General features: G+C 40.8%; 1 protein-coding gene across 2 annotated transcripts; it reads left to right on the forward strand.

Annotated features, from left to right (window-relative positions):
- Window positions 1-655: 655 nt before the first annotated feature.
- znf143b (zinc finger protein 143b) lies at window positions 656-11485 on the forward strand. Of its 2 annotated transcripts, none has more exons than XM_007565997.2 (15): window positions 656-1072; window positions 3154-3266; window positions 3432-3620; window positions 3786-3866; window positions 4415-4611; window positions 4761-4829; window positions 4915-5031; window positions 5204-5279; window positions 5480-5605; window positions 7543-7722; window positions 7829-8056; window positions 8161-8300; window positions 8491-8643; window positions 9020-9145; window positions 11082-11485. In XM_007565997.2, exons 1-15 carry the CDS (start codon window positions 987-989, stop codon window positions 11163-11165), a joined length of 1965 nt encoding a protein of 654 aa, XP_007566059.1. In that variant the 5' UTR covers window positions 656-986; the 3' UTR covers window positions 11166-11485. The 2 variants fall into 2 exon arrangements, with proteins under 2 accessions (XP_007566059.1, XP_016534055.1); XM_016678569.1 differs by lacking the exon at window positions 656-1072 and adding an exon at window positions 1121-2765.
- The last annotated feature ends 503 nt before the right edge of the window (window positions 11486-11988 follow it).

Here is an 11988-nt window from a genome sequence, read left to right on the forward strand (position 1 = left end):
TAGCTTTTTCTTGATCTTGTTTTTTTTTGAGTCAATTCTTTTGTTCCATCCATATTTTAAATGTTTGCATTTTATCTGTACAGCACTTTATTACAGCTGTTGTTTGTGAAGGGCATTACAAGAAAATATTTTCACTGGTAGTATTTTATCCTGTTCTAACATACATATGATCTAATATTTGGTTTGTTATTTTGTAGTTATGGTATTTCTTTGAATTTCTTTATTTTTTTTTTTTTTTACTTTAGTCTTAAGATTACCATACTCTTTAAAAATGATTTATTATTTCCTTTATTTAACAAGGTAAAACCCCATTGAGGTCTAGATCTCATTTTCAAGAGGGCCCTGGGCAGAAATCTGCATCTTGGCCTTTCTGATGGCATTATTTTTAAATATTAAAACAGATGTTCTGCAAAAATTCTACTTTTACTTGAGAAAAATGAAATTGTTGAAGTAGTTCTACTCTTGCTTGACCACAGTTTATGGGTGCTTTAGTTGTTTAAATCCCTGTTACCGTTCATGTAATGTATCTTTTCTCTATATTGCCGTGTTTCAAATCCATGGACATATTATTCCACCGAGTCTCATTTCACTGCATTGCCCATATTCCCCCTTTTTTTCCCACACGACCTTGTTTTCAACATGGATGCCGATAAACCTGCGCACACATCCATGTTTATGCGGCAAAAGCAGCATTTTAAGTGCAGTTTGCGGCGCACCGTAGCTAGGAATCCACAGAGTTGGCTTTCCGTAATCTCGTTTGAAAGCTTAAATATTTATTTTCCGCGACGGCAGGGCGCAGTGAAACTGGAAAGCTTGAGACAATACGAAAACCGGCGCGGAATGGCGCCTGCTAGGGGCCCGGGAGGCTGAATGACTACTCCCGAGGCTGAGCGGCGCCTTGTAGGACCAATAGGAATTTACTTCACAAACAAATAACCAATCATATCCCATGGTAGAAGAATAGGCGGGACAACAATGGGTCATACATGTTCCTGGTTTGTGAACGCCGCTGGTCGTTTCCTGCACTGTTGCATGGTGGTCGAACAGGAGGAATTGTTGGAAATTTTCAGAGGTTAGTATATAAATTGGTTTTTACCCAGTGTGCATTATTCCCACAGCCATCGCTGTTGCTAGTGGGAGTGACAGGCTGTGGGATGGGAGTCGACAGGAATTGGGAGAAATACTTTGAAATGGAAAAAAACGAATAGAAATGTAGCGAGCAAAAATGCTTATATCATTAATTAGCTCATGGATTCCTGGGTCTTGTTTCCGTCTCTGTAGCTAGTTGGTTAAACTAGGCTGGAAGCTTATTAGGGAGAGCTAGCTTGGCTCTATCTGCCACACATTGTCTGTTTAGACATCACGAAGTAGCTCAGAATAACAAAAGCGATCGTATCGACCACAGCTTTCAGGAAACATTTGCTCTCCGCAGCTAGAAAAAAGTCGTGTCAGCAGCGCTTGGCGTACTTAGCTGCGTCGTTAGCTCGACAGCTAACTAGTTAGCTTACCTCGTTTGACATATCGGTCCTACGGGTGGAGCAGGGAAGTGTTTGAATTTTTAGCATAGTTGGCCACTTTTAGTATTCGACCGACATCTCCCGAAGTGGACTCATTCTAACATTTTGTTTTGTGTAATGTGTAATTAAAAGGGGAAAATAATGCAAGTCATAGCTGTAGCTAACCAGCTGAAAGAGCTGTAAACCAACAAGCGCCAAAAACACAACAGGGGTAACTGGCTGATTATGTGGCCCCGTTACATTTCCCCCCACTTGTCCCAGGTTCTGTTACTTTTAGCAGCTACGTTTCCCATTGTTAGTTTCTCAAGAACCATTCCCTCACTGCACCAAGGTGTCATTTTTTCCCAGAATAAAAAAACAGAAGCGAGCCCATGGCTATTTACGTTCTTGTTTTGTGACGCAAAGCCTTGTTGAATGTCTTAAGTGTTGGTAAAAGTTAATTAAATGCCAAACACTGTTGAGTAACGTTTGCTGACAGCAAATTTTTAATTTAAAAGAATTGTAATAACATATTCCCTGACATAGAAATCAGTCATTTAATTTGTGCATAACAAATAAATACTCATACTCCTTGAACTTAACATTTTGGCACATAACGGCCTCAATGTGAGTTATGAAATAGTACAGCATAAATTACCTATAGTCCTTTAATATCCTTTAGTTTTATTTTATTTTTTTTTAAATAAAGATCTTAACAAGTGATGTTTATTAGTTTTCAGCTGTCTGTACTTTGATACCCCCAGGAATATAATCCATGCGTGTTTAATTTAAGCACTAATACATTTAAATACAGTTGTTCTGTGAAGGTCTTAGAGGTTTGTTAGAATTATGCGCCATGAAAAGCAATGCACTAACCAGATGGGTAAAGGATAGGGGTGTTTTTAGACATTTATAACAGAAATGGGTAATAAAAAAGATTCAAGATTCCTCTTAATGGTTGTTGTCTAGGTGTACAACAAAATGTTCATTGCACTAGCTTAAAAGAAAGAAAAACAGCTCTCATAATATCTAAAAAATATGAAATATCACATGCATATCCATCTCACACAGCCTATATTTTAATATGCCAACATATTTAGTGAACAGGAAGATAACTGTAAACATAAAATGAATACCACGTACAGACTGGACGAGAAAAATACTTTGGAATAAATATTTTTAATTGTATAAAAAATATTGAGTGGAGCAGCAATGGAAGGTCACCAGCAGATGTTGTGGCAGGTTGATCTTCCTGGAAGCTCTCAGGAAGTGAGTCGTGTTGTTGTGGTTTACTGATCAGATGGTTTGTTTATCTAAGTGAGATCTTCTGATGCCTTTGTTCCCAGGAACACGAAATAAAAAAATAAAAAAAAACAATTCAGGAGATTTCATTATTAAGTACTGTTGCCCAACCTTACTGCGTCTTTAAACTCTGCAGATGAATATGTCTGAATTGGCTCCGACACATACGTCAAACTACATAAACCAGGCCAGACTAATTTAGTTTTATATTTCACGATCCAAATATTGCTGATATGTGATAAACTGAGGTTTTAAAGACGGCTCGCTTGCTCAGATTTTTGGTGGAGTTTCAGTGCTGGTGTTTGCTGACTTGTGGGCGCCGGGGTTAAATCGTCTCCGTTTTTCGCCCCACCAGCTGCAGCATGCTCTTGGCCCAGATCAACCGGGACTCCCAGGGAATGTCCGAGTTTCACGATGCAGACGGGCAGCCGGTCACGCTCTGTCTGACGGAGGCTGTGACAGTGGCAGGTGAGCTCCCAGACTGTTTGTAGGTTGATGCTTGTACCATAAACTGCTATAATAACAGTAAAGGAAACCCTCTAAAAACATTTCCAGAAGCTATAAGAACAGAAGATAGTCCATTTACATCGTAGAAGACAAAGACAACTCTTAACTTTCAAACTAACTTCCCAGATGGTGATCAGATGGAGAACATGGACACAGTGAGCCTGCAGGCTGTCACTCTTGCAGACGGTTCCACTGCGTACATCCAGCATGAGTCCAAAGCATCCTTCTCTGATGGACAGATCATGGACGGTCAGGTGATCCAGCTGGAGGACGGCTCAGCTGCCTACGTCCACCATGTGTCCATGCCTAAAACAGGTACAGTATAAACCCTGACTTCTGAATGGATAGTTCACTACTGTGCTTTATTATATAAGGTTGATGTTGTTTTGGTGTGTAGTAGACATGTAGTAGTGTGTCTGCTGTGCAACAATGGAATCACTAAAATGGTGGAAGTGACGGTCGTCTAAATGTGTGCTGCAGGAGGAGAGAGTTTACAGCTGGAAGACGGCCAGGCTGTCCAGTTAGAAGATGGAACAACTGCCTACATTCACACACCCAAAGGTAAACACTGCTCTTTGTGTTGACATCAGTAGAAAGCTTGAAAAACAGCAGTTTTCTTCCTGGGATGAGTTGTAGCAAGAGTGTTCAGTCATCTGGTACCGTAGAACCAGGGCTTCTATGACAGGGAAAGAGTCTCATCTTTTTCAAAAATCCCTAAACAACCTTAACTGCTTCTGAGATATTTTGTTGTACAGTGGAGGGCACACTTCTGCTAACATGCTAATAGTGGAGCTAATTTGTTATGTAGCACCTAAGCCCTTTTGCTAACTTTGAAAAAGTTTAGCACAGTTAGCTTACCCTAAAACATTTTTTCTCAGGCGTCCAAATACTGTGTTGGTATTGAGCTTAAGCATTAGCTTGATTAAATACTGTGTTGGTCTTGCTCTTTAACATTATTTTCTGGTATGTACCGTGTTGGTCTTTTGCTTTAGTATTCAGCTAACGTTAATGATTAATGCTTAAGGGTTAGCACAGCTAACTTTTTAGTTGGTGGTACCCAGTACTGGAAAACTGGTGTTCATCCTACCCTGCCTCCTGTCTCTGTGTAGAAACGTACGACCAGAGTGGCTTGCAGGAGGTCCAGCTAGAGGATGGAAGCACCGCCTACATCCAGCACACGGTGCACATGCCTCAGCCCAACACCATCCTGGCCATCCAGGCTGACGGCACCATCGCAGACCTGCAGGCCGATGCCACGGCCATCGACCCAGAAACCATCAGTGTGCTCGAACACTACGGCACCAAGGTGACGGACCGTCTCATGCTACTGCTGTGGCTGCAGTTTACCCAACGCAGCATTCTTTCTCTGCGTTGTTTCCTTCCGTTAACTTTCTATGCGTTTATGTATTTAAAGAAAAAGCATGAAATATATGTGAATGTCCTGTTCTCCTTTAGGTGGAGAATGTGGAAAACCCCTTGGGGTCGTTTGGCAGAGTGGAAACAGACAGCGGTGTCCACATGAGGGTAGAGTAACTTTGTGTTTTTCTTTCTGTTCACCTCTTGGTTGAAGTTCGATTTCCATTTTCTGATTTGCGCGTCACGTCTTCAGATTGTGCTGCAGGGTCAAGACAACAGGCAACCAAGAGTAACAAACGTCGGAGAAAAATCTTTCCGCTGCGAATACGAAGGCTGTGGAAAGCTCTACACCACCGCCCACCACCTCAAGGTTCGCTTCACTCCTGCGTTTCACTGGATACAAATTAATTTTAATACCAAAAAATTTTCTCGCTTCTAGATGTTACAATTTTAAAAGGCTATATTCTTGCAGCGTGTTGTGGAAAAGTGCATTTGTCTGTCAGCCATTTTGTTTTAAAGAGTTTTCTGTCGACATCCTGCAGGTCCACGAGCGCTCACACACTGGTGATAAACCTTACGTCTGCGAATATCGGGGCTGCGGAAAGAAGTTTGCAACAGGTGGCTGATTAAATTTTATTACTTTTTTACATTCTCTTTGATTTATTTTATATTTATTTTTTAATTTATCAATGTTTGTTTTAGTTTTGTGTATTGCAATATGAACTAAGCATTTGTAATGGAGTGTTTTTCAGCTGTTGCAAACAGATGAAGAATTCACTGGAAAAAAACTTCCCTAACTGTCTCTGTGGAAATTTAAGGTTACGGACTGAAGAGTCACTCGCGGACGCATACAGGGGAAAAGCCATACAGATGTCAGGAGATGAACTGCTGCAAGTCCTTTAAAACCTCCGGAGACCTTCAGAAACACACAAGGACCCACACAGGTACAGAATCAGAACCTCATAGAACAAGAATAATAATAATAATAATAATAATAATAATTCTTATTTTAATAGAATTTATGTCATTTTCTGATCTCTGGTTATTGAAATGTTTGACCTGCCAACACAAAATTTTGTTCCATCTGAAATATTTGTTTCTAGCCTTCCTGCATTGACCTGACAGTTATTATTTATCTGCAACATAAAACAGCTTTGGTATAGGGTTTTACTATTTTAAAATAAGTGTAAAAGTAGAGAAAATATAGCTCATATTTAAAGTTTTAGCAGAAATATTGTCAGTTAGGTCTACTAGCATGGAGCACCAGTTATCTTGCTGCAAATGGGTTAAACGCAGCAGATGTGTGTCAGTTCAAGCTCAGTGTCTGTCGCTGCAGTAAAATAGCTTCAGACAGATCCAGTAGAATACAATAAACTGAGCCTGATCTATTTTGTTTCTGTTCAAACCACTGAAGGAAACGCCATGAAAACCTCAGAAGACACTGAGATCAGCTTCCCTCTTTACGAAATGTAAACTAACATGCATTGGCGTCAGATTTTAGCCATTGTAGGATTTCTCTTTTGTCTTTGGTAAAAGACCATAAGTCATTTCTCCTCCCCCTAGTGAGAGACACAAGGGTTTGTTTAGGTTGTATTTACCCAGAATGACCCTTAGGGATCACACAAGACCATGTTAGCATTCAGATAATGTTGCTGGGTTTGCTGAATCAAAGGGACTCACAGCTTCTCTTCCCCTGTGAGGGATTTCCCTCAAGGATAATCTGTTTATGCATGCTCCTTTAAATACAAGGACAGTCATTGTTCCCAGTCCTCGGCAAGTTATCTGTGTCAGATTCGGCTGATCAGCACTGATACTGAAGGGTGATGCAATCCCTCCACCATCGCTGTGCTGCGGCCGCCATCTTTGCTTCGTAACACCTCATCAGAAGAAGAGTGGAGGGTTGAGACTGCGAGTGGATCAATCAGTCAGAATCTTTCAGGTGTAAAAAAGCACATGTACGTCACGGGACGAAGCGGTAATCTGGAAGGAACTTTTGAGTTTTCTTCACTCTGTAACCGTATCTGCCACCAAGAGTGTTGTTATCGGTGGGTTCACTGATCAGAAACATAAAAATCAGGTACTTTTTCATTAGCTTCTAGCTGGCTGAACAGCGCACCAGGACATCCGGACGAGGTCAAAATCGTCTACTTCAGATTTGCTCAGTTTCTTTTGGAGGGAATTAAATTAACTTCTGATAACTGATGCTTCTGCCTTCCAGCCTTCACAACAAAGAATCCTTTCAGAGGATTGTGTGTGATACGAACAATCACATTTTATCCTGAACTGACAGCCTCTGGTCACATACAACGGCTTTTTTAAAAATAACAAGACCAGCAAAGACTGGATGGAACAGCATGAGGGGTTTGTTAATGTTCCACAGCACTCAGCATGCTGGAGGGAGAACACATGGCCTCTGTGATGAACCTGATGCCTCTGTGCTGCAGGGTTTCCTTCACAGAGTTACACTTTAAAAAATAAATGTATATTAACAAAATACTTAAATACTTTGAAATTAAATATTTAGCTCACAATCTAAATATTTAGCTTACTGGCTAAACATTTCATTTGAAACTGTGATGTTTATAAATGAATGAACCCTCTGGTGAAAATCTTTTTGAAAACTGAACCCCTTTTTCTTTCTTTTACCACAGACTAAATAACTCTTACTCTTATACAAATGGTGCCTCATAATCCGTGGCCATTTTGAAATATAAAAAGCTTTCAGCAGCCAGAAATGTTGGACTAATAAAAACTTTTTTTTTTAATATAAATTTCTACTTCCTTCAAGGCTTCTTTCTTCCAGGTTTAGAAGCCTTTGGTACAGAACGGAGACGTAACTCGTCACGTAACGGTTATCTCTTTCTTCTTCTGTGGTTTCCAGGGGAGAAGCCCTTCAAGTGCCCGGTGGAGGGCTGCGGCCGCTCCTTCACCACGTCCAACATCCGCAAAGTTCACATCCGGACGCACACAGGGGAGCGGCCGTACTACTGCTCCGAGCCCAGCTGTGGCCGCTCCTTCGCCAGCGCCACCAACTACAAGAACCACATGAGGATCCATACAGGTGTGTGTCCACACACACACACACACACACACACACACAGGTGGACCTGCATGTTCCAATTCATGATCTAAAACATTCCCGCTGACCATCTTGCTTTGTTCTCCAGGAGAGAAACCGTACGTTTGCACAGTGCCTGGGTGTGAAAAGCGTTTCACCGAATACTCCAGCCTGTACAAGCATCATGTGGTTCACACGCCCTGCAAGCCCTACAACTGCAACCACTGTGGGAAGACGTACAAGCAGATCTCCACACTCGCCATGCACAAACGCACCACGCACAACGACTCCGAGCCCATCGAGGAGGAGCAGGAGGCCTACTTCGAGCCACCGGCAGGTCCGTGTCACCGTGTCGACAGCTGCACCTTTCCTTTTATTTTATTTATTTATTTATTTTAGTCATCGGCGGTAGAAATTAATTAACCAACTGACTTGTTTCAGACGCCATCGACGACCCAAACGTGAGCTACACACCGGCCGTGGTGGACACGGACGACTCGGAGCCGGTCCCAGTGGACTCCTCGGACATGTCCGGTCAGCCGCAGGTCGCTTTGGTAACGCAGGAAGATGGAACGCAACAGGTATGCTGTTGGATTTGGATTTAATTATTTGCCAAAGCAATAAAGGAGTCATCGGCGTCATTATTTGCCAGATATAAAAATCCGAGGGGAAGTGAATACTTTTCACAGTTCCAGTAAAAGGTTTCAGCAACTCTTCATCTGTTCTGAAACTGCTGAAATCTGTAGATTTCTGTCTTTTGCTTCGTATCAGGTCAGCATCTCTGAAGCAGACCTGCAAGCTATGGGTGGCACAATCACCATGGTAACCCAAGAAGGCACCACCATAACAATCCCAGCGCATGAACTGGCGACGCAAGGCGCACACGCGGTTACCATGGTGGCAACCGACGGCTCGGACGAACAGGTAAACAATATGGAGGCTCCAACGTTTTGACGTGTGTTTGTTTCTCTGCTTTTTTTCTTTGTGAGTCACCTGGAAATGATTCACAAAGACTGTCATTTTTCAGTGGCTGAACTCTTTACTTTTAAACATATCTTCAAGAAATAGGATTAAATGTTAGTGTCAGGTCAGTTTTCAAACTTAATTTCTTAAAAAAAAAGTTTGACGATTCCCATTCACAACTATTTGATCATTTGTGATTATAATGTGGACAAAATGTGGAAAACAAACAAACAAAAGAAAAAAAATGGAGTTGCTGTATGTAACATCTGTGCTAGCAGTGTTGACTGTAGGAATAATTTACTGCTGCATTGGTAAAGCGTGTTTTTGTCGCCCTCAGGTGGCCATCATGACACCTGACATGGCATCATTTCAAACTGTGGAGGAAGCAAACTACCAAGACCAAGAAGATCTCCATCCCGTCACGTTACTGGCCACGCCCAATGGCACTCACATCGCCGTTCAGGTTGGTAAACCAGCACTAGTCCAGACAACTAACCGGGTAATAACCTAGACAATTATGCACTTCTGAACATTTAACAACTAGAAGATATTTTAACTCTCCACAATAACACTAAACATCCAAAAACAATAAATAAAAACTAGTTACAACCAAATGCATTAATAAAATGGGTTATGATGTGTCCGTGAACAAAATTTTTCTTAAAAAAATATTAATAATCAGAATGGAAATCATTATTTGGCAGATATAAACTAGATGTGTCCATGTTTGTCCTGTTAGAAATGACAGATTGTGTTGGTATCAACAGCAGCCTAAAAAAAGATTTTATTTGTTTATATTAAAAATATATATATGTGCAACATAGCAAAGAAAGTCAATCTGGAAACTGAAATCTTTCCAACAATTTTAAATATTAAAAAACAAAGTGCTGTAATAACTCAGCTGTTTTTGGTTCGTCCTGATATAAAGTAATGAGACGCAGATGGATTTCTAGAAACAAAAGATCACACTGTTTCTTTTATCTTTCTACACACATAAAGATTAAAATATCATTTTGCAACAACGACAGCATCACATAATCAACTTCAGCCCTACGGATCAAGGAAGATGCAAAATGTCATATTTTGTTTGTGTGATAGTTTCTGAAAACGTGGAGTGTTTGTTTCCCTATGGCGAGGCTGCAGAAGCATCCCGGATATTCAGGGACATTCTGGAGATTGTGACAAAGTCGAGGAAACATTCCAGCACTTCAGTGATAATTGTGACAACAGCATGGCGGCTTGACTGCAGTGGCCATTGCTGAGTTTGTCCAAATTTGCCACTTTCTGGTCAAATTCAAACCGTTTGCAGAGGCTGGAGAGACTCTTGGTTCCCAGTCTGGGGAAAGAAAAAAAAAAAGTCAGATTCAACCCAACACAGAATTCAAAAGAGGTCAAAGTTCACATTACTTTATGGATTTTGTGACTACTTCTCAGTGGTTTTAGTCAAACCACTGGGACAGAACTTCTTTTAGTCTTGCATCGTAATTCTTTTCAGATTTCACTTCATTAAATATTTGTTGCAAGTTTTCTGCATGAGGTGTGACCTCACTGCTGCCCCCCAGTGGACGGACTCTGTTTCTTATCAAAGAGAATTAAAAAAATATGAACATTAAGAAGTAGACTTCCAGGAAGTGACTCAAGTAAGAGTCAAACAGTTTTTGGTAACAAGTCGACTTGCGTATAAAGTACCTGATCAAAACATCAATCATTTAATATTTAAAAATTACATCATCAGACGGACAAAAATATAAAGTTATCTGGACATTTTCTGGTATTTTAAGGACCAAAATTAAAATAATTTGAATAAATAGCATCATTACTAAAACAACAAAACAAAGTCAGGCAAAAGAAAAATGTTTCTAGATCATTTTTAAAAAATATAAACCTTTAACACAATCAGCAGGTGTGTGTCTCTGTCTGGTGAACATTTGGCTAGAGCTGCCATGTTCTTCTTTCTGTGAAGTTATTCACAATGTCCAGTGTATTCAGGAATTTTACTCAAATGAGAGCAGCAATACTTCATTATACAATTACTCAAGTAAAAAGCAGTAAGACTACTCCTTAAAGTCCTTTTACCCCCCTAAAACGTTACTCAATTAAATGTAACTAGTTACTAGTTAAAGTAACTAGTTAAAGGTCACGGGGTGGCAGCTTGACTTAGATCAAAGCAGGCAGGTCTGATGACTTGTTTTCTTTTGAAAACTTTTGTTCTTTAATTAACACCTTGTTCCCTTAGGGGTATGCTAATTAGAACCAGCTTCCTTTTGTCTGCCAGTTTCGTCATGTGACTGCGCTTTACAGTGGAGTAAAAGATGCATCTTTAGGAGCGATTAGTTAAATGGTTATTAATTAAAGTGAGTGACTTATTCCTTTTTTCTTTTTCTTTTTTTCCCTTGTAGCTGAGCGATCAGCCTTCTCTGGAAGAAGCCATTAGAATAGCCTCCAGGATACAGCAAGGAGAAACCCCCGGCCTGGACGACTGATTGGCTGACGACTCCGCATGGACAATGAATGAAGATCAAGACCATTTCAAATGGACTATGTATATATATCTATATATACATGGGTACATATAGATGTATATATATTTGGGAGAAATCATGTCTTCCCCTTTTTTTCACAACAGAACTCTGCTTTTACGTGTAAATAGGATTTTGATAACTGAAGCTGCGTTATGCTATTTTGTCTCTCTTACGGAAAAATTAAAGAGGGAATTAATGCTTTCTAATGTTGCTGAATGCACAGTGCAGTGTACAGAAAATGCTATTTCTAAAAATAAATAAATACAAATTAAAGATTGCGTGGATATGATTGGCTTATACTTCTGCCTTAGAAGTTATGCAACAAAGTGTAAAAAGGAATCTGACCTAATAGAAAATCAAAAAGCTGACTGTGGATGCAAACAACATAAATGAGGGAAGAAGGGAGCGGGAGATCGACAGGCAGATTTGTGCAGCGTCTGCAGTGAAGCGGGCACTGTACCAGTCTGTCGTGATGGAGAGAGAGCTGAGCCAAAAAGCAAAGCTCTCGATTTACCGGTCGATCTACGTTCCCACCCTCATTTATGGTCATGAACTTTGGGTCATGACCGAAAGAACGAGATCATGGATACAAGCGGCCAAAATGGGTTTCCTCCATAGGGTGGCTGGGCTCTCCCTTAGAGAGGGTGAGAAGCTCAGTCATCCGGGATGGACTCGTAGTAGAGCCACTGACTCAGAGACGCTGCTCCTTCACATCAAGAGGAGCCAGTTGAGGTGGCTCGGGCATCTGGACAGGATGCCTCCTGGACGTCTCCCTGGTGACGTG

The sequence above is a fragment of the Poecilia formosa genome, unplaced genomic scaffold (genome assembly GCF_000485575.1).
Source record: "Poecilia formosa unplaced genomic scaffold, Poecilia_formosa-5.1.2 Scaffold185, whole genome shotgun sequence".
NCBI classification, from domain to species: Eukaryota; Metazoa; Chordata; class Actinopteri; order Cyprinodontiformes; family Poeciliidae; genus Poecilia; species Poecilia formosa.

What these genes read in the sequence shown, in the direction of transcription:
- znf143b (XM_007565997.2), top strand. Translation starts at nt 987, where the DNA reads ATGTTCCTGGTTTGTGAACGCCGCTGGTCGTTTCCTGCACTGTTGCAT. An exon ending in CTACATTCACACACCCAAAG is followed by an intron (nt 3,867 to 4,414) that starts GTAAACACTGCT and finishes GTCTCTGTGTAG; the next exon opens with AAACGTACGACCAGAGTGGC. An exon ending in ACACACAAGGACCCACACAG is followed by an intron (nt 5,606 to 7,542) that starts GTACAGAATCAG and finishes TGTGGTTTCCAG; the next exon opens with GGGAGAAGCCCTTCAAGTGC.